Here is a 24288-nt window from a genome sequence, read left to right as displayed (position 1 = left end):
ATATATGTGTGTGTGTGTATGTGTGTATATATATATAAACATACATATATATGTGTATATATATATAATCATTTGACATAGTTATAATAAAACTAAACCATAAAATTTAAACAAAATCCAAATAGCTATATGGAGATGCCCATAGTTAAGCTGAAATGAATTTATTATGTGATCTTTCTGACCTGTAAAATTGACAATCTTTTTGTGCAACTGTTGACTGATAAAATAAATATACCGAAAGTTAGTAATAATACTAGAAGGAAACTAAGTAAGCTATTACCCTAGCGCTTTCAAAAATGTCAGGTATGACACCATACTGAACTCTCACGCATTTTTGTTTGTTTGTTTGTTTGTTAATTCACCTCCTTAAGGCCAAGAAGGCTACTACAGACGAGGAGGCTAATTAACTATGGTTGTAACCTTCTCTCGACTCCGAATTCCGAAACACAAACCTTGCTAAGAAATCTGCTACGCAGAGAATTAAGTTGAGCGCAGTACTACCAAGGATATGGTGGGGATTGAACTCGGAACCTCTCACTTATGAAGCGAGCGCTCACGAGAGCCTAGTCCTATCTATATCAGCTTCTGCACTCAAAGCTGATTTAGTACTTCGTTTTCTTTTTTGAACACAACTGCTGATTTATATAGGGTCAGTAAAGTTTTCCCTATGTAGAGTAATTATCAATTTTTTCAAATCTTGATGTTTGATTTTTATTGGTGATTTTTATTTTAATTTTATAAAAATATTGATAAAACAAAAAAATTTCTAGAGTAATATCGTATATTGATATTATATTACCCTAGAAATTATTTTGTAGAATACATTTAAAATTACTTAATTATGTGTGTGTGTGTGTATATACGTATCGTATATACACACGTATATCATATATGTGTATACGTATCGTGTTGAAATACAGCTGTCTGAATGTCTATTTCAATATTCTGAATGTTATTAGAATAAACTGAAAAAGACAATCAGTTAGCAAATAACTCTTTTTAAAATAATAAGCTGCAAAACATTAACCGATGAATAATTCAATTATTTGGTGCAACCTTTTGACTAGGTTTCAATAAAGTGAAATGTTTTAGGTTAACCAAGATAGCGCAGTTTTGAAACTAGCTTTGAAAAAATCATGTTTATTAAAACTCCTTGGGATATAAATTCTCTAAAACAGATTACATAGTAAAAAAATGTAGACATAGAAACAACAAAACTTGAAAAAAATGGATTTAAAATTAAAAATAGTTTTATACATTTTCCACAACAATATTCAGACTGAGCTAAAGAATAACATTATATTTTATAAATACTAAACAGCATTTTTTTATTATTTACTTATAGTCTGAATTGGTCTCAGCTTTAAATTATAAATATATACACCTTATATAAAGACATCTTGGTAGATACTCCTTGCGATATCGAATCAAAAGTTAAACACGTTAGTTTGAAGTCAATTAACATCAAATAAATTGCAATAGCATTTTTTTAAACATGTTTATGGGTATTTAATGTTATTTAAAATAGTTTAATAGGAAAGTTTAGTCTAAATATAGTTATGTTATGATACACGGAAAAAGAAGCATTTAAAAAACATTAATTATGAAACATTAAAGTTTAAAATAAATTTTTTATTAAAGCAATTAAAATTAAGAACTGCCTTACAAGAACAAATGTTACACAAAGAATTCTCTAAACAATTTGTAATTTGTAACAGAACATTTATTTTTTAAAAAAGCTTTTGTATTTAATCATTAATTTTTAACAGGATGCAGAAAATCAAAAGCAAAATTTTGCCAACCTGGTGTTGGCTAAGAACGGCACTTGTGCTGACCTGAAATCCTTTGATATCTATAGATGTATCTATTATAGCATATATATAAATATACATTTGACAACTTTTTTTGGTTATTTTTTTTTACAAATGGCTTTGTTAGAAATAAAATGTAAAAAATAAAACAAAGAATAATGAAAAAAAAAAAGATTTCTTTGTCGTCTAAAATGTAAATATTTTTTAGTTTCTTTCTTTTTAAGCTTTTTTGCTACATTTATGGTTGTCTTATAAACAGCTTATATTGTTAGTGTTAAAATGTCAACAAGATTTTTCTTTTGTTTGGCATTTTTTGGTTGCTTTTCTTGAAGAAACTTGTTTTCCTCTAACAATGCTCCAAATGTTTAATATTTTCTTTTTGGCTCATTGCCTGTTTCTGAACTTTTAGTGGAAAGTGCAGTGATTATAATTATTTGTGTTTTCTTCTGCTTGAATTGGAAAAAATAACTCAGCAAGTTCAGTGGCTATTAATTTCCCTCCTTAGTTCTACTTTTTGCTTGATTACTTAATGCTTTAAACTTATTTACAATTGATGTTGGCATTTTTTGTAAACTTGTTAGACCTTGTTGAAGATCTACGAAAACAATTTGTCTTACAAGTTTTTTTCCATGAATTTTTCCCAATCACACTAGGAGCAGCATTAAAAGACATTAAAAAAACCAAAAAAACTATGAATATTATCTAGAGTTATTTAAAATCTAATAGCATCACTTATAGTGAAAAGCTTTTAACTTATTTGCAACAAAATGATTTTAAAATCAAGTGGAATTTATTAACCATCATTAAATAATGTATTAATGATAAATATTAGATATGCACCAAACTTTTGAAAGTAAGTTAGTCATAAACAACTTTTTAAAAACTAAATGTCAAAATTTATAAAACTACAAAATATTTTAAAAGTTTAGTTGTTTTAACTTATATCATCAAAAATTAAAATTTGTGCATTTAACTTGTATTGCGGGTTTAGATAAGTAGTCTGATGTCACCTTTAGATAAGTAATCTGATGTCAGTCCGGAACCGGATTTACCAGAACTGTCAATAGAATTTTGGCCAGAACAAGATATATTTATGTTATTTTTTACCTTCAAGATTAAAATGAAACCCTGCACCTCAGTATCGTGGCTATATAATATATATTTATAATCTATAATATATATATATATATATATATATATATATATATATATATATATATATATACACACACACACACATATATATATACACATATACACACACACACACACACACACACACACACACACACACACACACACACACACACATATATATATATACACACAAACACACACACATTTTAGGTTAAAATAGAAGTATTTACTGTATTAGGCATCCTATAATTTTTAACTATTTAAAATTTATTAGTAATATTCAAAATTCTAAAAATGTCTTTATTCTCCTCATTTGTTAGGAGATATTTTGAAACAAATGATGCCAAAGATACATAAGCAGAATGTAAATTATGCCATAAAAATGTTATATGTGTTAGCACCACAAAAAATATTAGCACAACACCACTCAATATAAAAAAATATTATTTGAATACATATGATGAAGCTAAACAAGAAGAACAGAAAAGAGAAAAAAAATCAAAAGCTGAGATACCACAAGAGAAAAACTAAAAACAATTAAGTTGCAGACACAAAATAGCATTAATGGTTTTGTTCCTAAAAAAGTTTGGAACATAAAGGACTTGCATTCCTCTAAAGTTAATCAAAGAATATTAAAATTAATTGCTAGAGACAACCAACATTTTTATGTAGTTGGAGATCAGTTTATTGAATTGGTTGCTCACTTGCAACTTCAATATCTAATTCCAAGTAGAAAATTTTTTAGGAAAATAATACTACCATTATCATATGGAAAATTATAAACCATGATCATATTTCATTTACAACAGATATTTGGAGCCATAGTAATGATGCATTTATACCATTTATATCATCGACTGCACATTGAATCACAGATATATTTATTTTAACGCATTGTGTTCTATATTGTAAGGATTTTCCAGGGTATATGCTGTATAGCAAGAAAACTAATATCTGCCCAAGTTTTATCTGTTTCTTCAGAGAGACTATTTGCAAGACTGCATGTTTAAATAAGTTTGTAAATGTAAAATTTAAGCAAAGAAAACAAACTTTAATAGTATTGTGGGATTTTAAAACATAAAATTATATATATAACTTTTATTAAAAAAAAACTTTTTATTTAAATTTTATTTAAAAATATAAAAAATTATTTAACATATAGCAACTTGACTATTTGCATTATATAGCAACTTACCTCTTAAACAATAAAAAACTTAGACCACTACTGAACTAAAACTTTTTTAAACTAAAACTCACGTTTGCAAAACTAGTTGGTTTGTTTCTGGATCTCGAGTTACATATGCTGTCAAACCAACTGCTGACGAACCTTTTCCAGAAGTATATTGACCACGAGGGACAAGGTTGTGAACATACTACCAAAGAAATAAAAACTACACTTTATAGTTAAACACAAACTTAAAGAATAAGCAGAAACAAAAGTTATATACTTGTAATAGTTGTGATTTACTTGTCCCTGGGTCACCACATAAAAGAATGTTTATTTCTGATCTAAAAATGTAGTTGAGAAAATAATAACTGTTTGCTTCTTTATTTACTACAATACACATTAACACAAATAGAAATTGTAAAAAAATTAAGAAAAAGATGTTAGATAAGCAGATAGTTTCATTAGATTTATAATTGTATATTGTATATTTGTATTTTTAAAAAATGGAACAAGTATTATGAAGTTGTAATAAAATTGTAAACTGAAATTAAAATAAACATTACCTAAACTTTCCACGACCAGCATGCGTAAAATCTTTAGCTGTACCACCAAAAAGCTGCAATAAAATGCCTTTTTTGATATCAATATTTTCATAGATGCTTGGGGCTAATAGATAGGTAATTTAAAACAAATTATATTGAAATAGAAAATAAAAAAAATAAAAAAATAGTCTACCTAATGCCTTGGCAAGTCTTTCATAAATATCTGGCATCTTTGAAAGTTTATTTAAATATTCAATTCTTTCTTGGGTAAATGTTACTTGACTATTGAAAGTAAAAATATAAATTACTTTAACTTTAACATATAATCCATTTTTTGTATATAAAAAAAATATAAGGGATGTGATTGTTTCTTTTTAAAAGTTAAAAAACTATTTTTATTTTCAAAACCTTAAATGTAAAAACTCCTTTAAAAAACAAAATTTTAAAACTCTATTTTCTTTTTACATAACTAAATTTTTAAACCTTATTTGAGTTCTTTTCACATAATTAAAAACTTAAAGCTCAAACCTGTCTGAGTCTCTTTCATACAATTTTCGTTTATCAGACTTTCGAAAATGAATAACATCAATATATGTCTTGTACACAGCTTTAACATTTCTCATGCGTGGATTCACACGAAGTGGAGTAGCGCGATATATTCCTGTTACTGTTACTCTAAATTTAAAATTAAAGTAAAAAAACAATCAATATTGACATGAGTGTAAAATAATACAACAGTGATAAATAACAATAGTATAACAATGATAGATAAAATTCAATGTTTTTCAATTTCAATACTGATAAAGTTAACAAAAAATTGCCAACATCAATTATTTTGAAATCATTATTTGAAATAAAAATGTGGAATGTATCTGTTATTAGTATAATAACATAACACAATTAAAGTTTATGACGCCTACGCAGTATATTTAAAGTATAAAAGTAAGAATTTTGTGAAAAAAATTCTTACTTTTATACGTTAAATGTGTATAAGAAAAGCGTGGGGCAAATTGGCACTGAAGTAACCATTATTTTGATTTTTTTATAAGACTTGAAGTGTTATTTCATAACCAACACAAAATTTTCATAGTTCAAAATAAGGTTTTAATAATAAACACTCTTTTTTAAGTAACAGACTGTCTAGTTGTCCTGCCCGGCTACCTATTAAGAAAAGCTGAGATTCATTGGGATCTCAGTCAAATAAAATTGTTGTAAAAGTTTTGTATTTGGTATTGTTTGGTACATTAGGTTCTGGGTGATATTTCGGGTCCAAGTAGAAATATTTGCTTTTTTAAGTAAGAGTTTGGTAGCATCCTTCTCCCGCCCCCTCCTTTATAGAAAAAACAAAAATATTTGGTTTAAATAGAATGATGTGCAATCATAAAAATTTGGCAAAAAAACACAAATTTTTACTGTTCTTATCAACAGATTTAAAACTTTTATGATTATATGGGTATATGATTACATTAATTTCAGATTATATTTCTAATCTGCGGATAATGGCTTGTCTTCATAACTTCTAAGGAACTGAGATTTCCATACCAGAAAAGGGGTAAATTTATGTTAAATTTGTTGCAAACTGTTTTGTATATTAATTTGAATTTCACTTCATAAAAGTCAAATGTCTTAAACATGACATTGACACTATGACATAATGACATTGCTTACATTTGTATTTGCCTATTCTTGTGTATTTAAATTTCACTCTGTTACATTTGCATGAAAAGTTTTTCTGTAGTTCTCTGAATTCTGTAACTTGCATATGTTTTGATGCCAAGATATTAGCCTGATATAGACATCTTTTTAAGTGTGAAGTAAATGGATTGTTAGTTGAAAGCACTCTCTATATTTTGTATATGGGCAAAAAGCCTTTAATCTAACAATGTCAAGACTGTGATAACCATTTTTGTCATAAAGCAAGCAAGCAAATTTCTGAGCTGCCTTTGTAATATCTATAGTATTTTGAAATAAATACAGTTTTAAAAACATTTATAACCATTATACTTTGTTGAAAAGGCACCATCACCCAGAAAACAAATAAAAAATACCTCATTGAGTTTGTATGCCATTTTTTTTTAGATGTTGAAGAAATGTTGTTTTTCCAGCTTGGGAAGAAATCCAAATTTCAATTCTAGATCAACTTCCATGATTTGGTTATAATTTGAAAGCAATACTACAATTAACTCTGTATTACCTGTTATCACCATAGAAGTTAATAACAGGGCCGCAGTATGGAGAAGATGTACTAACATCCAAATATCTACTTTTTTAGTCTCAATTTTTTATTGTCAGTTTATTACTAATACTGGTGACCTTCTGGCATATTCACAAAATAAAGATAAAATGTAATTTAGGTGTTTTTATATAGTACTGATACATTTGCAAACAATAGGAAAGCACATAAAAAAAAATTACAACTGATATGGTTTGGTATCAAAATTGTAAAAATTCACATAAAGCAACTCACCTGAAATTAATTAAACAAACTTGTCCTGCTCAAGTTCCTTTTATGACTTTTGGTTGAGAAAAAATCGAGTAACTTTATTTTTAGTATGAGCCAAAACTTTTACCCTGTCTCTAGGAACTTTAGTAACTCTGATTACACACTGTTGCCAACTAACTCCTGTTGCTTTGGTGCATTATTCTCTAGTCTTTCTTTAAGTTGCAATTGATAATCTCATCCCACATTACATCCATTTGATATAGACCTTGCCTATTCTTGTTTTAATAGCTTAAGAACTCTCTACATGATTTTACTTGCAATAATGTGTCAAATAATTATGTTCATATTATGGCAAATAAAATAATGTTCAACATTTTCCTGTTTGCAGAATATACATGTTAGTTTTTTGTTGCTAGACAATATGAGTGGGCAGAATGAAAATCTAAAAAAACAAAATCATTTTAAGTCTCCTTCTCGGCCATTCAGAACAAGGAATGCTTTACCAAACAGATCAGTATGGCCCTTTAAATGTGGAATTTTTCTTCTAATTGCGTTTTTTTTGTTACTTGCTTTTTAAATATAACATATTTGCAGTTTGTTGCTTTTTTTTTAAATAACTTTTTGCTTTTTTTACTTTTATCAACTTTACACTAAGTGAATTTAAATTTTTTTATTAATCTGTACAGAAGTACCAGCTACACCAGATAAACATGAATTTCCATGAAAATAATTATTTCCTGAAATAACAAAGAATAATTTTTGAAATTCCAATACAAATATCCAACAGGTATCCTACTAGTTTGATCTTAATACTTTTTTTTTTTTGTTAATTAATAATATTTGCTGTTACATTATCAACAAAAATTTGCATACCTATGAACAACAAAATTTTTTATTGCAATTATTGAAATAAAAATAAAAAATGTTGGAAAACTAATATTAGTAATAACATTAATAATACTATATCTAATATCATAATAATATTCAAATTAATTAGAAAACAAATGTTAACAATGGTGTGAACTAAACAGTAGACTGATTGAAAGAGTGACACTAAAAATGAAAATAATAATAGCAGCACTAAAATTATTCATATATAAAAATATAGAATTAAAAGTATAGAATTATTTAAAATGCTTAAGATAATCAGGTAAAAGTATTGGGTAAATAATTGATGAGATGGTATCACTAACAGAACTTTGTTTTTTTATAAAACAATTTTTTAAAAATTAAGTTTTTTTTTAATAAAACAATTTTGTATCTTTAAAAAATTCTCAGTTTAGGTTAAGTACTTTTTCTTTACAACCTATTATTTTCTGAATGAGCGTCACATAAACGATGTTAAAAAATAATACATACAACATTCCACAAAAAAAAAGCTTTTGCCTAACTGAACACTTTTGACATTTGTGAAAAAGGGGGCTGCATAACACTTCTTAACAAGGCCTGTCAAAATATTTTTTGGCAAATTTAGTTTTATTACTTTATAAAATTATATTCTTATATAAAATTTGTAAAAAAATAAAAATAAAATAATATTTTTATTTACACAATAAAACTTTTTCAAGTTTTTATTTATGAAGTATTTTAATTACATGTAAACAATCGTTCAGTTTTCTGTTCTAATTAATAATAGAAAATGCAGAAAACAAACTTTGACACTGCGATTTTAAAAATGTAGTTTTATTATTTTAGATAGTTACTTTTCTTTTTATAAAATTCTTGAATTTTAAAAAAACAAAACTAGAACCGCTGATAAAATTTCATAGTAGCCCTTTCAGGCAACTTAATTGCACTAAAGGAATATTTTTAGTCACCCTTCACAAAACTTGGTCGTCTGGTACCATAAAAAATTACTTATGATAACATAAATCTATAAAACTTCATAGCTTTGCTCAAATTCATATATCTGAATTTTCTTTTTACTTTGTAAACAAACTATAACAACTAAAAAAACAACATCCTCTTCCTATTTAATAATATTAGATAATAAAATTAAAAAAAAAAAATTAAAAATTCATATTATGAATAAGTATTACAAATTTTATAATTAAAAAATTAAAAATGTTTACTTAGATATTTTCAAATTAGAAAATAAACTAAACACACCTGTCACCAGCCTGAACAGTATCTACAAGATCACTGTATGCATACATAATAACAGTATGTGGTGTCTGTCCAGCAGGCATATCATCAGGAGATTCTTGCATTTTGACCATTTGTTTGTCAGTAAATCGAGAGCGATTGTGTATCAGTGCCATTCCTTGTTGAGTATTACAGTTTGAACAAGAAGTTGGTTCAACAATAGTTCCCCTGTCAATTTCCACAGTTTGAGTCATGTGACATACATTACACTTAAAAAATGCTGAAATATAAAAAAATTAAGAAAACCTTTTTATTACTATAGTAGATTAACTTTTTAAATTTAAGTATTAAGACATACATTGATATAAAAAGTCCTGAATGTGTAAAAAAAAAACCTTAACTAAAATTGACTATAAAAAAAACTCAAGGTGTTTTTACATTAAAAAAACTTTTTAATGTAAAAACACCTTGACATGTTTTTACATTAAAAACCTTTTACAAACCTTCGCTCATCTCTGGGATAATACTGGAAGTTCTTATTATCATCCCACTTATAGTTATCATTTGGTCAATATCTATAAAATAATATTTAAATACATTTATAAAAAAGCATGAAATACAAACAAATTATCAATACTACAAAACAAAAACAAAAAATCGAAACTACATTATACTAATTCTTGCATTACTGTTACTAGATATACACACCAATGTAAATATTTTACCTTCTGGGTTTAATGAGCGCATATTCATTGTTTTATCAACATTGAAAGTACGAACCTGAAAAATAATTTTAAATTTTTTTTAAAAATACTAAATAAAGTTCAAAAGTTAAAAACTAAACAAACAACAAATACTTGTATCTGATGATTAAGAGCAGTATCTGGAAACTTTTCTTCAAATAATTCATTAATTGCAACATCAAATGTTGGTATAACTTCTTGTGGATAACTTATCAACTGTCTGTACAAATCACTGTGGTACTTCTTTAAGTGTTTGCAATCAATATTTAAAAAAGCATTTTCAGTGATGCTAATCTAAATCAAAAAATACAGTTTATGTTTATACTAATGTTGAACAAAGATGCTAAGTATCAAGATATATGGATATTAAAAACAAAGGACCATAACTTTCAAACACCAAATGATAAAATTTAAATTTTTTCAGCAAATATAATTATAGAATAAAAATTTAATAACAATTTAAATTGCATATCTTCTTATACAACAGCAAAAAGTTAATAAAACTAATTATTTTTTTTTTTTTACCTCTTCAAGCTTTTGAATATACAATGGTTTGTCTTGTTCATATTCATTATTTACATCAAAGTCATCATCGATGTATGTTAAAACAAACTGACGAAACCTTTCTTTTGTGTCAGTTACAACAACGTCTGTACCCCAAATGACAAGTTTCGGCTCACTTTGAATATCACTTGATAAAGGATCATTTGCATCAGACTGTTGAAAAATTAAAGTAGTTGAGATCAGATAAAAATCACATCTAAATGAAAACTAAATTTTAATCTATATTTGGCTATTCATACTAGAAGATTAATTTTAAAATATTTTTTTTAATAATATTTATTGTTTTTTAGATATTGGACTACAAAGTTTGACAAAGTTTCTAGGATTATTGACCTAATGATGTCAAACGCATTTTCAAACTTGAAATTAGAACAAAGCCCATACTTTCCCATGGTTTTTTCATTATTATACATTAGCTAGCTGATCTAAGACCTAAAAGAGAATAGTTGATATGTTATGTCAGCTAATTAATAAAATTATATATATTAGCTAGTTGATCTCAGACCTCAAAAAGAATAAATTTTATATGATTGGCAGACAGCTAGTCTAAATATCATGCTTCAAAAGTACACAAAATTGATTTTTCATTGTTTAAAATCATTTTGAAATATAAATCATTTACATACTTATTTCAACCAAAATTTTCAAAATGCAGGTTTCAATGCTTATTGCATGTGTTTCACTCTTATCGTATACATTGTTGACCCTTATCATATATTCTAAAAATTGTTTGTCTGGTTTATTATGCACTCATGATTAAAAATGAAAGAATTATGCATTTGTAACATTTTATCAAACACTTTTAGATATGTAAATAAAAATAAAGGTAAAAATATTATTAATTATATATAAATATAAATACTAATATGAATTGAAATAAGAGATTAATGTATTTTTTCATCATTCTAGTACATATCCTTTAAATTCTTAAACTAAAAAGTGCTAAAATTATAGAAATAAGACTCAGATAATCATGGTAGAAATCATAATAAAGTACTATTTATAATCTACCTTATTCTCAACATTTGAATGCAATTCAATTTCAGATACAACTTCATGACTTTCCTTTCCTTTTACAACTTTTTTTTTTCTTTCTCTTTAAAACTTTTAAGTTTTACTTTTATTTTAAGCAACTTTTTCTCTGTAGCCATTTTTAACTTTTTTTCTGTAGCCAATTGTTTTTTTAATTTATTTTTCTCTATTTTTAGATTCTTGCTCTTTTACTTTTTGAATACACTTCTGCATTTCAGATATCACAATTGAAAATAAATAAAAAATTTCCGTATTAAAATGGTGCTTTGAATCATTCAAACAATAAGCATTTTCTCTCAAAAGCATCGGAATATCAGCAAACCAATCTCTTATGGTTTTTTCAGTTACCTCTCTAGACAGACTTAATTATTTACCACGTTTTTGAAATAGCTGTTCATGATGACATAGAAATGCATAAAACCAACTTTTTGCAGGACTGAGTTTAGTAAATTATGTTTTTATATTGATGGAATTCAAATATTTTTGTACAATATAACGATAATACAGACATTACAGTAATAACAGTACTACAGACACAGTTAATCCCATTCTAGTGATAATCCTAAAATATTTGTAAAATTTCTAGAGAACAAATAAGTATTTTTGTAAAATATTTCTAAATAGATCTTCTAGTATTAATAGCAACAACATATCAAATAACTAAAAATTTTGAAGAAACTTATAAGTTCTGCCTCATACAGAAAAAGGCTTTTAATCAAAAAAAGAAATCGTCTATGTTAGATGTTGTTATTTTCTTTATGGTAGATTAAAAAAACTACTGAATACTTGTGGCTTTAGGTGAAAATAAAGCTCAAAAATGACAAAAAATCTATTTTTGTGTAATTTCGATACGTGATATTTAGCCAAAATGTTTACTTTACTAATTTTATCATTTTTAGTTCTGAACTAGTTAATAATCAAGTAAAAAAAAAAACCATTTGAAAGCATGTACTTTGTTCTATTTTAAAGTCTAAAAAATACATCTGACTACATTTACGCAATATTTCTAAAAATTTAGTCAAACTTTGAAATCCATGATCTAGAAAATCAATAAATATTTTTTGAAAAATTTGGAATCAAGCTTCTAGTATGAATAATAACATTAAAAAAATTTCAAAATTTCATACATTCTCTAAATTTAGAGAAAAAAAATTGGATGAATTTTTGACATTTAAAAAGGATATTGGACATGAATATTTGAAACTTGATGATTTTATTTAGCCTTTTTACCTGGATATTTCAAATACTATCTCTAGTCATTTTTTATTTAGCAAATCACACCAATCAGTCACAGCCAAATTCTATTTTACTGATTCATCACTGCCCAATTAAATTTTACATTGTTTTATTTACTAGTATTTTTATACGTTTTATGAAAATACTAGTTTTATTTTACCAGATATATAAAATATAGACTAAAATGAAAAAAATGAAATAAAGATGTATTGTAGTTCTACTAATTTAATGAGAACTTGGTATTTCCTGAAACTGATCATTAATGGTCTACCAGATAGAGCCTCCTACCACTATAAACAGTTTAAGGTTCTAATGCTTTTTAATACTACATTTAAAAACCTAACTACATATTTTTTTTTTTTTTTAATTTTAATTTATGAAAATAAAAATAAAATTTAAATTTCATAATATAATTATTTTAGGTACGCCTGGTACAACTTATACTTATACACACCTGATTTCAGATAATAGGGTGATTTTATTAGAAATGAAATCATAGATAAGTTGAAAAGCAAAAGATGAATATTGCACATTGACACTAAACTTGTGAAGCAAATTTATGAGCAGAAAAATATCTCTGTTATAAATTATAGACTGGCATTATTTATTAATAACATTAAATAAGTTTTGTTTAGCAGTACTAAGGGTTCACAAAAATCACTTTACATTGAATTTAAAAAGATCTGGCCAAAATTATAAAAAAGCTTTACTTTAAAAAAAGGAAAAAAATCTTAATAAAGGAGAAATTAAAAAATAATTAAAAATCAAAACTAATATAAAACTGAAAAATTAAAACTCTAATAGAAAATTATTTAATTACGCTTATAATTATGTTAAGATTAAATATCTTTAACTTTGATCATTTCTAATATATAATATTAGGAGAACTCTTTTAAATAGAAAACTAATCATAAACTAAAATCAATCACAAAATTGTAATCATAAAATAAACAAATTTTTTTATATTTTTTATTAATTTATGTTTAATGTTTTTTATTTAAAACAATCATTAATATCTGTTACTTTATATAAAGGGTTTAAAATTTTTGTTGTTGTTGTTTTGTAAACCCTCTAATTAAGTGTTTTTATACTTAAAGGGGACTATAAAAACATTTAATAGAAAGTTTACAAAAGAAACAAAAAACCTTGTTATGTTTTCGACTATATTACCTTTATGAATCTAAAAAAAGTTTATTGAAACATATCGTTGTACTCGTTGTTTATAAAATTAATCAAAGAAATTGTTTTAAAACATTTACATTCATCATAGAAAATACTTTGGAAATAAATAAAAAATTTATTAAACATTCTATGATTTAATGTTTTAAATTTTATTTAAAAGTGTTTAGTATAGTGTAAAAACACTTCATTAGAAAGTTTACGAGGAATTATAAAAAATATCTTTGTAATGTATTCGATTATTAAATTCATGTAATCATAGGGCTCGAATAAGTGATCGCGAATTGCGATATCTGGAAATGCTTTCTGTCTTTAAGTCTTCAGCTTTTTAAAAACAATAAAAATGATTTGATCACTAAACTCAATAGCTGTTATTCAACAAATTTTTATTATGTTATTCAACAATATTTATGTTGATCTTGAATTATGAATTAAAACCTTATTGTAAAACCATATTATTACCATTACTTTTATTATTATTAAAGATTATGATTTAAACTTTAATACTTTATTCATTTTATAAATCAACAGATAAAACTAGAAAAATAAAGCACTATAAAGTACGATATAATTATTAAAAAACAACCACTAATCACAACAGTTTAAATGAATTTAACAGTGATCAAATATTTTAAATAAAAGAAATTGTTAAATAAGATTCAAAATACTTTTATATTTTATTTAAATTTTATTCAATATTTTCTAATAAATTAAATGCTTGTAACTCTTTTGCACATATGTATACAAAATTTTAAGACAGGTGTTTAAAAATATATAAAAAACAATTTAAACTTTTTAAAGTTATTTTAAAACAAAAAAACTCTAATAAATTATTTTAAAACATCTTTTTAGCATTATTTTTATTATCAATTAACTAATTTCTGATTTAAAACATTTAAATTTTTAAATAAATAACTCCTTAAACTTTTTCCCTAAACAAAAAACAATATTAATGCTTCATACAATGTGCAAATAGATATAGCATAATTTTTCATTGGTTGCTTTTTCATACAACTTTTCATACAATGCGCAAATAGCTTTAGCATAATTTTTTATTGGTTGCTTTCTAAATTACCACGCAAATTTTTTGGACCTTAATTTTTTTAAACTTTTTTTATCATTTATAATCCTTAAATTACCTGGTGTTTAAAAAAATAGCAATTAAAAATATGTAAGTTTTGACTGTTAATATTTTTGCAGTAGTAAACTTATTGTTTTGGTTTCGCTGTTTTTAAAATTAATTGAACGAATTGTATTAAAATACTATTACAAAAATTTTTTAGTGTATATCTTTTGATAATTCAAGTAAAATGTTTTTTTATAGTACACAATCATTAGTACATAATAGTACATACATTAGTACATACATAGTACACAATCATTAAAAGCAGTTTTTCCCTTTATTACTTAATTTCAGTGCATTTCTCAAATGTTTTCAAAAATCTAAAACACCATTGTCAAGTTGTTACAAAAACAAATTAAATATGTGGTCAGTAATAGTGTGCAATTACACACTTTTTCTGTAGACAACTGGGTGCAATCCAAGAACAAGACTCATGGCTGATGCAAAATTAATGCGGTAGTGGTGTAGTGGTAGAGCGCTCGCTTCATAAGCGAGAGGTTCCGAGTTCGATCCCCACCACGTCCCTGGTAGTACCGCGCTCAACTTGTTTCAACTTGTTTCTCCGCGCAGCGGCCTTGTTCGTCAAGGTTCGTGTTTCGGAGTTATAGAGTTGAGAGAGGGTTATAACCACAATTAAGTAGCCTCCTTGTCTGTAGTGGCCTTCTGGGCCTTGGGGAGGTGAAATAACAAAAAAAAAAAAAAAAAAAAAAAAAAAAAAAAAAATATATTTTAACAATTCAGATGACCAAGGTTACTGACCAGATACTGACAGTGGACAAGGAGGAAAATTTTAATGATGGCAGCTTCATTGTAACTTTCACACATGCCCCCAGTGTTCCTAAAAATTAGATAAAAGCCTCTGCTCCAAGATGCGATACGGTGGCATTAAAAGAATCTTATGGGCTGAAAAACCTTGAAAATGCTCTAGTAAAAAGCTTAAAACATCAACATGGCATTTAGATAAACAAATAGTTGTTCTTGCATTAGCAGACAATGTTCTGGCTAATATCAATAAAGGAGAAATAAAAAATACTTGCCTATCAATGTTTAGCCAGAGATATTTAGACGCAGTTCACCCACAAGTTTTTAATATGGACCGTAATCTGACACTTCCTAACCTTGTTTGTCCCAATAGCTGAATCCATTTCAACATTGTTGGTGTTTCTAGTGAAGATGTTAATTAATGGTTTAATAGATTCTGTCTGCTGTGATGATTTGTAGAGCACCAGAAAGTTTGTTTAGTTCATAAAAAAACATGCAAGTAACAAACAACTATGACAAGAAAAAATTTCTTTGCAAGTAAATCTGAAGACCAAAAGCAATGTGATACTAGTAACAAGAGAGGATGGTTGCTATGTGATACTAGTAACAAGAGAAGATAGTCGATGGTCGCAATGTGATACTAGTAACAAGAGAAGATGGTCGCTAACGTTACCAAAAAAAAGTAGTTAATTGATTGATATTTATTAGAATATCAAATACACATAAACCCCTACAAAGATGGACACTGACAGCATGTCTATAAATAAATTAAAAATGCATCACCACAAAAGCTATTACAAAATTATAAAGAAACAAATAGTTGTTCTTTTTAGAATAAATATTTGTTGAAGTCAAACGAGTTCATTTTATTTTTAAACATAATATTTTAAACAAAATATTTTTGCATGCAAAGCTTTCTAGGTCGTATTATTCTATATGTCAGCAACTCTGTAAGAAAAACTATATTGAATCTAAGCAACAAATCTGTTTGCCTATTTTATAAATGTTACCCTGGGTGTAGCTATTGCTGTCAATTACATAGAAAATGGATTGTTTTGTACAAACCAGTTAGTGAAAAATTTTAAAAACATGTTACTAAGTCATTTTTAAGATGCTCAACTTCAAGTGATTCTAAACCAATCAACTGTAGTTGATTATGATAAAACAAATTTTTAAGGTTCCTAATTTTCTTTGGATACTTTCAACTAATGTAATTAATCCGCTTTGGTGTGGCAACCAAACTGGAGAACAATATTCTAAAATTGGTCTCATATATTTAGTAAAAGCTCTAAGATGTAAGGGTTGCCAGTTTTAAAACATTTAAAAATTAAGTATATTATGTCACCAATTTTTGCTGATACGCTTCAACAATTTCAGAATCTGGAAACATACATTTATTTTTAGTATCGTCACTATCAGCTGCAGCAATGCACAGTTTAAGTCAATAATATATAAACAACAAACAATTTCAGCCATAACTACTTGTACTTTGGTGCATAATGTCATGCTTTTTGAAGATCTAAACCATCTGAACTTGTCACAAATTTGTGATCTAGCTGATTGTGTTTTCTTCATGTTTCTTCAACTTCAAATGAAGACTAATCTGGCTTACATTAGCTGAAATGTTTATGTCTGCAGAACAAAACCTACAAAAGCCATAGTTATTAGACTTGAAGCTTTGATCAATAGAAAACTCTTTACCCAGGATAATTGATACATGGTCATTCCCATATTGAAATATTTACTTTGAATAAATTTAAGCTATTTAACTAAAAAATAAAAACAATAACTTGTACTCTGCCAAAAATGTTTTAAGTGATCATTCTATTTAGAACTTTTATATTGAAATAGCTTTCTAATGATATTTCCCATGATTCCGTAAAACTGGTTTCAGCTAACATATCTATGATAAACAAAACTCTGATATAAAACTCCCCAATAAAATTGCAGTAAGAGTAAGAACTTGTAAACCTTGGATATCTTTCCAGTTTTGTATCATTTCCTCAGATATTTAAACTGTTTCTTTTATATACATAGAATTATTCACAAGCAATTATATTATGACATCAATTAATCATTTGCTATTATAACTTCACTTGTAACTTTCTGTTGCAAATAACTTCCTATACAAACTTTAACTTTGTTCATTACAAAACATAAACATAAATACTTTTATAAATAAATGTGGTCAGACTTAAAAAAACAAGCTATTGCTTTAAAAACTGGCTAAAAAACAGGAAAACAGGCCAAAATGGAAAAAAACAGGATAACAGGCCATAGGAGCCATGATATTGTATTATTCTAATAAAAGTATTATATTATAAAATTTATTATAAAAATCTTAGCTATTATAAAAACGTCATTATAAAAAAAATTGTATAAAAAGATAAAAATAAATTTACTAATGATATTAAAGATTTAATAAAAAATTGAATATAAAGACTAAATTAAATTAACTAATACAATTAAAGATTTAATAAAAAACTAAACTACCTGTTCAGCAGCTCCTACATTAACTTGTCTATAAGTTTTGTTGCTTCTTACATCACTACGTAAACGAGCAGGTGTTCCTCTACTAAAAACATTAAAAAAAAAAAAAGGTTCAAGAATGATAATCAGATTATTTTGAACAAACTTTGGAAATTCTTGTGGTACTATACTGAATACTATAAAGGAAAAACCAATGTTGTTTTTGTGGAAGTTACAGTCAGGTACAATGACCTTTTGATTGATCAGGTGGGAAGTGTGTTTATTTTTTCAAACAAGATTTTGTCGTATTAAAGGCTAGCAAAGCATCAAAACAAACACCAGAGTGATTTGTTACTCATCCATTATGATAAAAGTTTTTTCAAGATTAAACCTGAAAACTTTAAACAAGTTTTGATAAAAAATATTAAAAAAAAATCCACAACTGTAGTTCTGTATTACTACAACAAATTTGTATTTCCCTCAAACTATGCAGGCCATCTAATAATGCAGTAATAATATAAAAGATTTAATATATGAGTATAAAAAATATCTAAAACTAATGGGTTTTAAAGAAACAGTTATAAATATTGTCAAGTTGTTTGATTTAACTAACCAAAACAAAGCCAGTAACAAATCTTTTCTTTAAAACTACCATTTCAGTAGGGCCTGAAAAATAGGGTTCTCCTATTGTGAATTATGTAAAAAAAAATTTTTTATGTGATCTACATACCATAGAGAAATATCTGAGAAAAGTTTCAGCTTCATAAAAAAAATTTTCAAAAAATATTATAATTCAAATTTTATACATGATTATACATAAAATATTTTAGGTACGCTTAAATGTAAACATTATTTAGAAAACAAAATAATTGTAGATATTTTATAATAAATTTATATATTAATAAAAATAACTTTATATTTATTAAAAATAATTGTAGATAATTTTATAATAAATTATTTTAAATCAAAATAACTCTCGATACTTTATAGCTACAATTATTTTGATTTAAAAATTGATTGCTCAAAAAATTGAGCAATTGCTAATATTTAAATCGAAATAAAAACTGAAATATGATTTATTTAAACACCTAACAATCTTATTTGAAAAACAATTCAACTATATTTTAGTAGTTAGTATCTGAGTATTAAAAAATCTAACTATCATAAATTAAATCAAAATTTATTTAATGAGTATTGAATAAATTACTATTTAAAATAGTATTTTATTTTTATTTAATCAATTTAGTTATGCTAAACATTTATAAATAAATGTTTAGTGTAACTAAATTAGCATTCATAAAATATATAAAATACAATTAAACTTTTTGATAAAATATTTTTAATAAGTGGTTAAAAAAACCATATCTTATTTTTAACTTTAATTAAAATATTATGCCAAAATGACACAAGTTTTGTGTGTAAAATTAGTTTCATTTATGTGATAATGTGAGTAAAATTAGTTTTATTTTTCCATCATGTGATTATTCTTATATAATATTATCAAACATTATTTTTTATTTCCAGAAATCTTTTTTACAACAAATTTGAAACCTTAAGCTTTGGGATAAAATTAAGTAAAAACTAAAATAAATGAAATTTAGAAAACTGGTACCCTCAAATAAACTTTGAGAGCAACCGAATGCTGATATAATTAGAATATTATAGCATTAAAATAGAAATAATAATACAAGTTAGACATTAACTAAAAGAAGAAATCAGAATTGAAAAAATTTATTTTTAAGATCAAGGACCTTGACTAACACCTTGAGATTTTTTTTTTTTACAAAAGTTGTTTGAATTCAAAATTCAAAATCTAAAAGATTTTGTTAATTTTAGATTATGTAAACATTTAAAACTGTTATTTCTTAATTAATCTTTACCAGACTTTGTTAAGAAGTATTAAGCTGTATGCATTTAACATATGAAATATTAATTTTACCTGTGTTAAGTTATTTGCATTAGGCTAAAACTTATATCTATTAGAATATTTAAATTGTCTTTTGATGTAGGAAAGGTACCATGTTTTGAGTAGTAGAGGACCCCTATAACATTTTAAAGTTACGTTACGTCTCAATCGGTTATAATTGGTAACAAGGTTACATTCTCTAATTTTTAACTAAGTATAAAGTAAATAAACTTGATAATGCAATAAATGTTTGTTTATAATTGCCGCATTGCTAAATACTATCTTTTATTTTATTTTTATTGTAAAATAGCTTTGTCTCAATTGGTTACTTAGTCATAAAAAAAAAATAAAGTCTCAACAAACAACATTACTTCTCGAATGTTTTTTCTTAACTTTATAAAGTGTAACCAATTGAGACATAACATAACTAAATCTAGATTTGAGAAGTAACTAAAAGACGTCTCAAATAGATTTTTTTTAACGTTACGCTATGTCTTAATTTGTCACACTTTGAAAAAAAAAGAAGACGTTATGTAACGTAAAAAAATTTATATTTGTGACGTATTTTAACTACATTTTAATTCTTAAATGTTTTACATTACGCTACGTCTTGATTGGTTATACTTTTAAAGGTAATAAATGCCTTAGATTGCTCAAGTACCATAAGTTATTTTAACTTTTAAAGGTACTTTTTTTAAATGTTTTTCATTACATTACTTTTAAATCTTTAAAAGCTGTATTTCCCTTAGAAAGTATTTTTAAAAACTAACCCACAAGAGTGGGTAAATTTTTTTTTTAATTTCTTAATTACAATAGTTTTGGAAAGCGTGTTATTGTTAGTGTTATTTCAAAAGTCAAATACATAAATAATCAAATACTTAAATAATATTGTTAATAAAACAATTTTGTTAAATACTGTAACTCATGAGTTACGGTATATAATAATGCTTTTGTCAAGACATTTGTAACTAAAATCTTTTTTTAAAAAAACTGCAAATTATCATTGTTTATTTTACTAATTAGTCACAAAAAAAATACAAAGTTTCAAATCGCAAAGTTAGGTCCCAATTATTTTATTTAAACTTATAAAAGTGCAACTTTCAAAAAGTGTAAACTAAAACTTAACTTAACATTAAAAAAATCTATATTTAAGACGATTTTTAACTACATCTCATATTTAGATTTTGTTACATTTGTTTTAGTGAATAATACAAGCATAATACTTGACAAGTTTTTATAAACCCACAACCAAAAATGTATATAAAATGCCAACGTTTCTTGTGACATAATATTTAAATTAAATACGTTAATTAGCTTTAGACAATTATTTATAAAGTTTGCACATTCTAACATGCGGTACAATATCTGTCAACACTCTCTAATCTATCTTACCAACTTGACTTCTCTCTATCACTAAGTCATTTCTTTAAACCTACATCTCTTTCCCCCTCCATCCCTATATATTACCCTAAATCCCTATACATGAACCTATCTAAAAAAAAATATTTAATTAGAAAGATACCACAGTTACAATGTTACATCTCATTAGGTCAAATTGTTACATATTGTTATGTAATATGTTACATCTCAGTTACGTAAAAATAACAGGCATTTTGCACGAAGCGTTACGTTAAAGTGTTATGTAAAATGTTATGTCTCAGTTACGTAAAAATAACAGACATTTTGCACGTAACAAAACGAATCTTGTTTTTATTACAATATGTAATGTAACTTTAAAATGTAATAGGTGGGAGGTACCATTTTTGAGTAGTGGGGCACCATAAAACATTGTAATTGTGGAGGCATCTTTAGAGTTGTGACAGCCACTTCATATGGTGCAACAGCTACTACTAGAGTAATGTTTTGAAAAAAAATTTATCATTTGACATCAATAGGTCTGGGAGAGGGGTCAAAATGTGTGCTTTTTTTTAATTACAAAGTAATTTATTAGTTTTTAAAGTTCATAAGTTTAAAGGTATGTGTCTATCAGTAAGCAACATTGTTGCTTACCGATAGAGACATCAAAACAATAGTTTTGTAAACTACAATCTATGGGCTCTTTATTTCATTAAACAAAATAATTGGAAAAACAATTTGGTACTAAAAATACGCATTGAAACAAACTTCTAATTTTACTTTAAATATGCTCACAATTTAAAACCATTATATTTTGGTTATTTATAAATTTAATTTTGAAGGTATAAATTTATTCTACATATTAAACTAATTGCCTAAAAAAAGGCGTATTTAAAAAAATTGAAGCAAAGACCAAAAGTGTGTCATGGTGCTCCACTCTACACTAGTTTATGTGATTCTTATTTAAAAAACATTAAGTTGTAATTAATTATTTTAAAAAAACTTTTCACCACATTTGTAAAATAGTGCTTTTTTGTGATTAAAAAAAATAGATTAAAATAATTTATTTTAAATTAAAAATTCACTGAATTAAAAACAAAAATTCTTTAATTTTAAACTTGTTATCATATTTCATTTGAATCTTTTTAATTAAAAAACTTTCAATTAAGTGTGATTTTAAAAACAAAAAATTTAATTTGAAGGCACATAAAATGATTTTGCAATGTTTTACAAATACAATTATTTTTTTATTTGCTAAATCATTAGGTAACCACAAAATCTTTTTTGCATCATAGATTACAAATGTGCAAATGTAACTTTTAAAAAACCGCCAAAAGAATTTTTTTCACTAACTTTTTGATTCTTATTAATTCAATATTACAGTTCTTATAACATAAATTTTATTTATAAACATAAATTTTATGTTTAAGAATATCTTATTGGTAATTTATTAGTAACTTTTGCTATAATTATATCGTGTAAATAATTTTCAACGTGGTTCTAAATTAAAAAAATTAAATTACAATGCAGTACTTTAAAATATGCTCATGAAGCCATTTACGTTTTAACAAACAAAATATGTAAACTGAGTTGAGATCTATTTACATTTACTCCATGTTTGTTTTGTTTGTTAACATTTCATTTAGTATAATAATTTATTAAAATACCATTGATAAATAAAAAACATGTTAAAAAATAAAAATTTTAAACATATTTTTTTAAATTACTTTAAGGGCTACCTTAATGTATACAACCAACCCTGCAACTATCCCTTGACATATATTATTTTTCCGAACTCATATCATAGTATGCTACAAATAAATCACCCGATAAAGGCAAAACAACTCAAACAGGTTGTGATCCTTTTACCATTGACACAAATAACTTACGATGTACTCCTCACACTTCCCATTCGTGAAGAAGGAGTTCCATAGTTTAATGGTGAACTTTGAGGATCAATTTCACTTGTATTCAGTATGCCTGTACGACTGTTCATTGAAGTATCAAGCACTCCATGGTCTTGTTGGGAAGTATTAGGAGAGGCTGGAACTTCAGGAAGAGGCGAGCTTGGTGCATCTTTATCTATACGCCTGCGCTGTGATGGTGGCTGTAAAGAAACATCATCTGATAAAGAATGCAAGTCTGAAGATTGATGAGCTGATCTTTCAGAGACTTCTGATTCTAGATTAAATAAAGCTATTTAAAAAACTAACAATTTATGAATTCAATTTAATACAATTTATTAAAATACATTACATTACTTTAAATATGATATAAAAATATATTATATTATATCTTGTATTAAAAAAAGAAACTTTATCTTAGAAGAGGATGGTAATAGTTTTAATAAAATTTTCAGCCCCACGTGACTGACAATATTTGACCAAATCATGAAACCAAGTTTTAAAGTCCAAACTTAAACTCTTTTAAACATTTTTCATCTTTTTGTATAACATATAAAAAAAAATATACTAAAAATGCACAATAAATTAAGTTAACAACTATTCATTTATAAAAGTGTGTTTTCACATCAATTCTAATAGGAACTTCTTACATTATTTCTAACTTATTTAAAAACATCTATTCTATTTGACAAAAAAAAGCACATAAGATCAGACAAATTTTCTTGACGCGATATTTGAAACAGAGCTAAGATCTTGCTCTACAAATTGTCAAAAAAAAAAAGGGCACAGGAGAAAATTAATTAAAAATATTTTCTTTTATGAAACACC

The 24288-nt window shown here is 25.6% G+C and overlaps 1 protein-coding gene across 1 annotated transcript in view; it reads right to left on the bottom strand.

Annotated features, from left to right (window-relative positions):
* Positions 1-24288, bottom strand: part of LOC100202591 (DNA replication licensing factor mcm4-A) — a 57966-nt gene that overhangs the window by 20223 nt on the left and 13455 nt on the right. The window contains exons 2-13 of the mRNA XM_065819369.1: positions 23446-23737; positions 18319-18400; positions 10455-10646; positions 10044-10223; positions 9912-9966; positions 9690-9761; positions 9211-9466; positions 5187-5333; positions 4852-4940; positions 4680-4782; positions 4397-4457; positions 4206-4321 (exon numbers count right to left, since the gene is read on the bottom strand). Of these exons, the coding sequence (XP_065675441.1) occupies positions 4206-4321; positions 4397-4457; positions 4680-4782; positions 4852-4940; positions 5187-5333; positions 9211-9466; positions 9690-9761; positions 9912-9966; positions 10044-10223; positions 10455-10646; positions 18319-18400; positions 23446-23737 (1645 nt within the window). The remainder of the gene's footprint in view (positions 1-4205; positions 4322-4396; positions 4458-4679; positions 4783-4851; positions 4941-5186; positions 5334-9210; positions 9467-9689; positions 9762-9911; positions 9967-10043; positions 10224-10454; positions 10647-18318; positions 18401-23445; positions 23738-24288) is intronic.

This window comes from Hydra vulgaris, chromosome 15 (genome assembly GCF_038396675.1).
Source record: "Hydra vulgaris chromosome 15, alternate assembly HydraT2T_AEP".
Classification (NCBI taxonomy): domain Eukaryota; kingdom Metazoa; phylum Cnidaria; class Hydrozoa; order Anthoathecata; family Hydridae; genus Hydra; species Hydra vulgaris.
The sequence above is the reverse complement of the archived record's forward strand: the minus strand, read 5'-3'. Positions and strand labels throughout refer to the sequence as shown.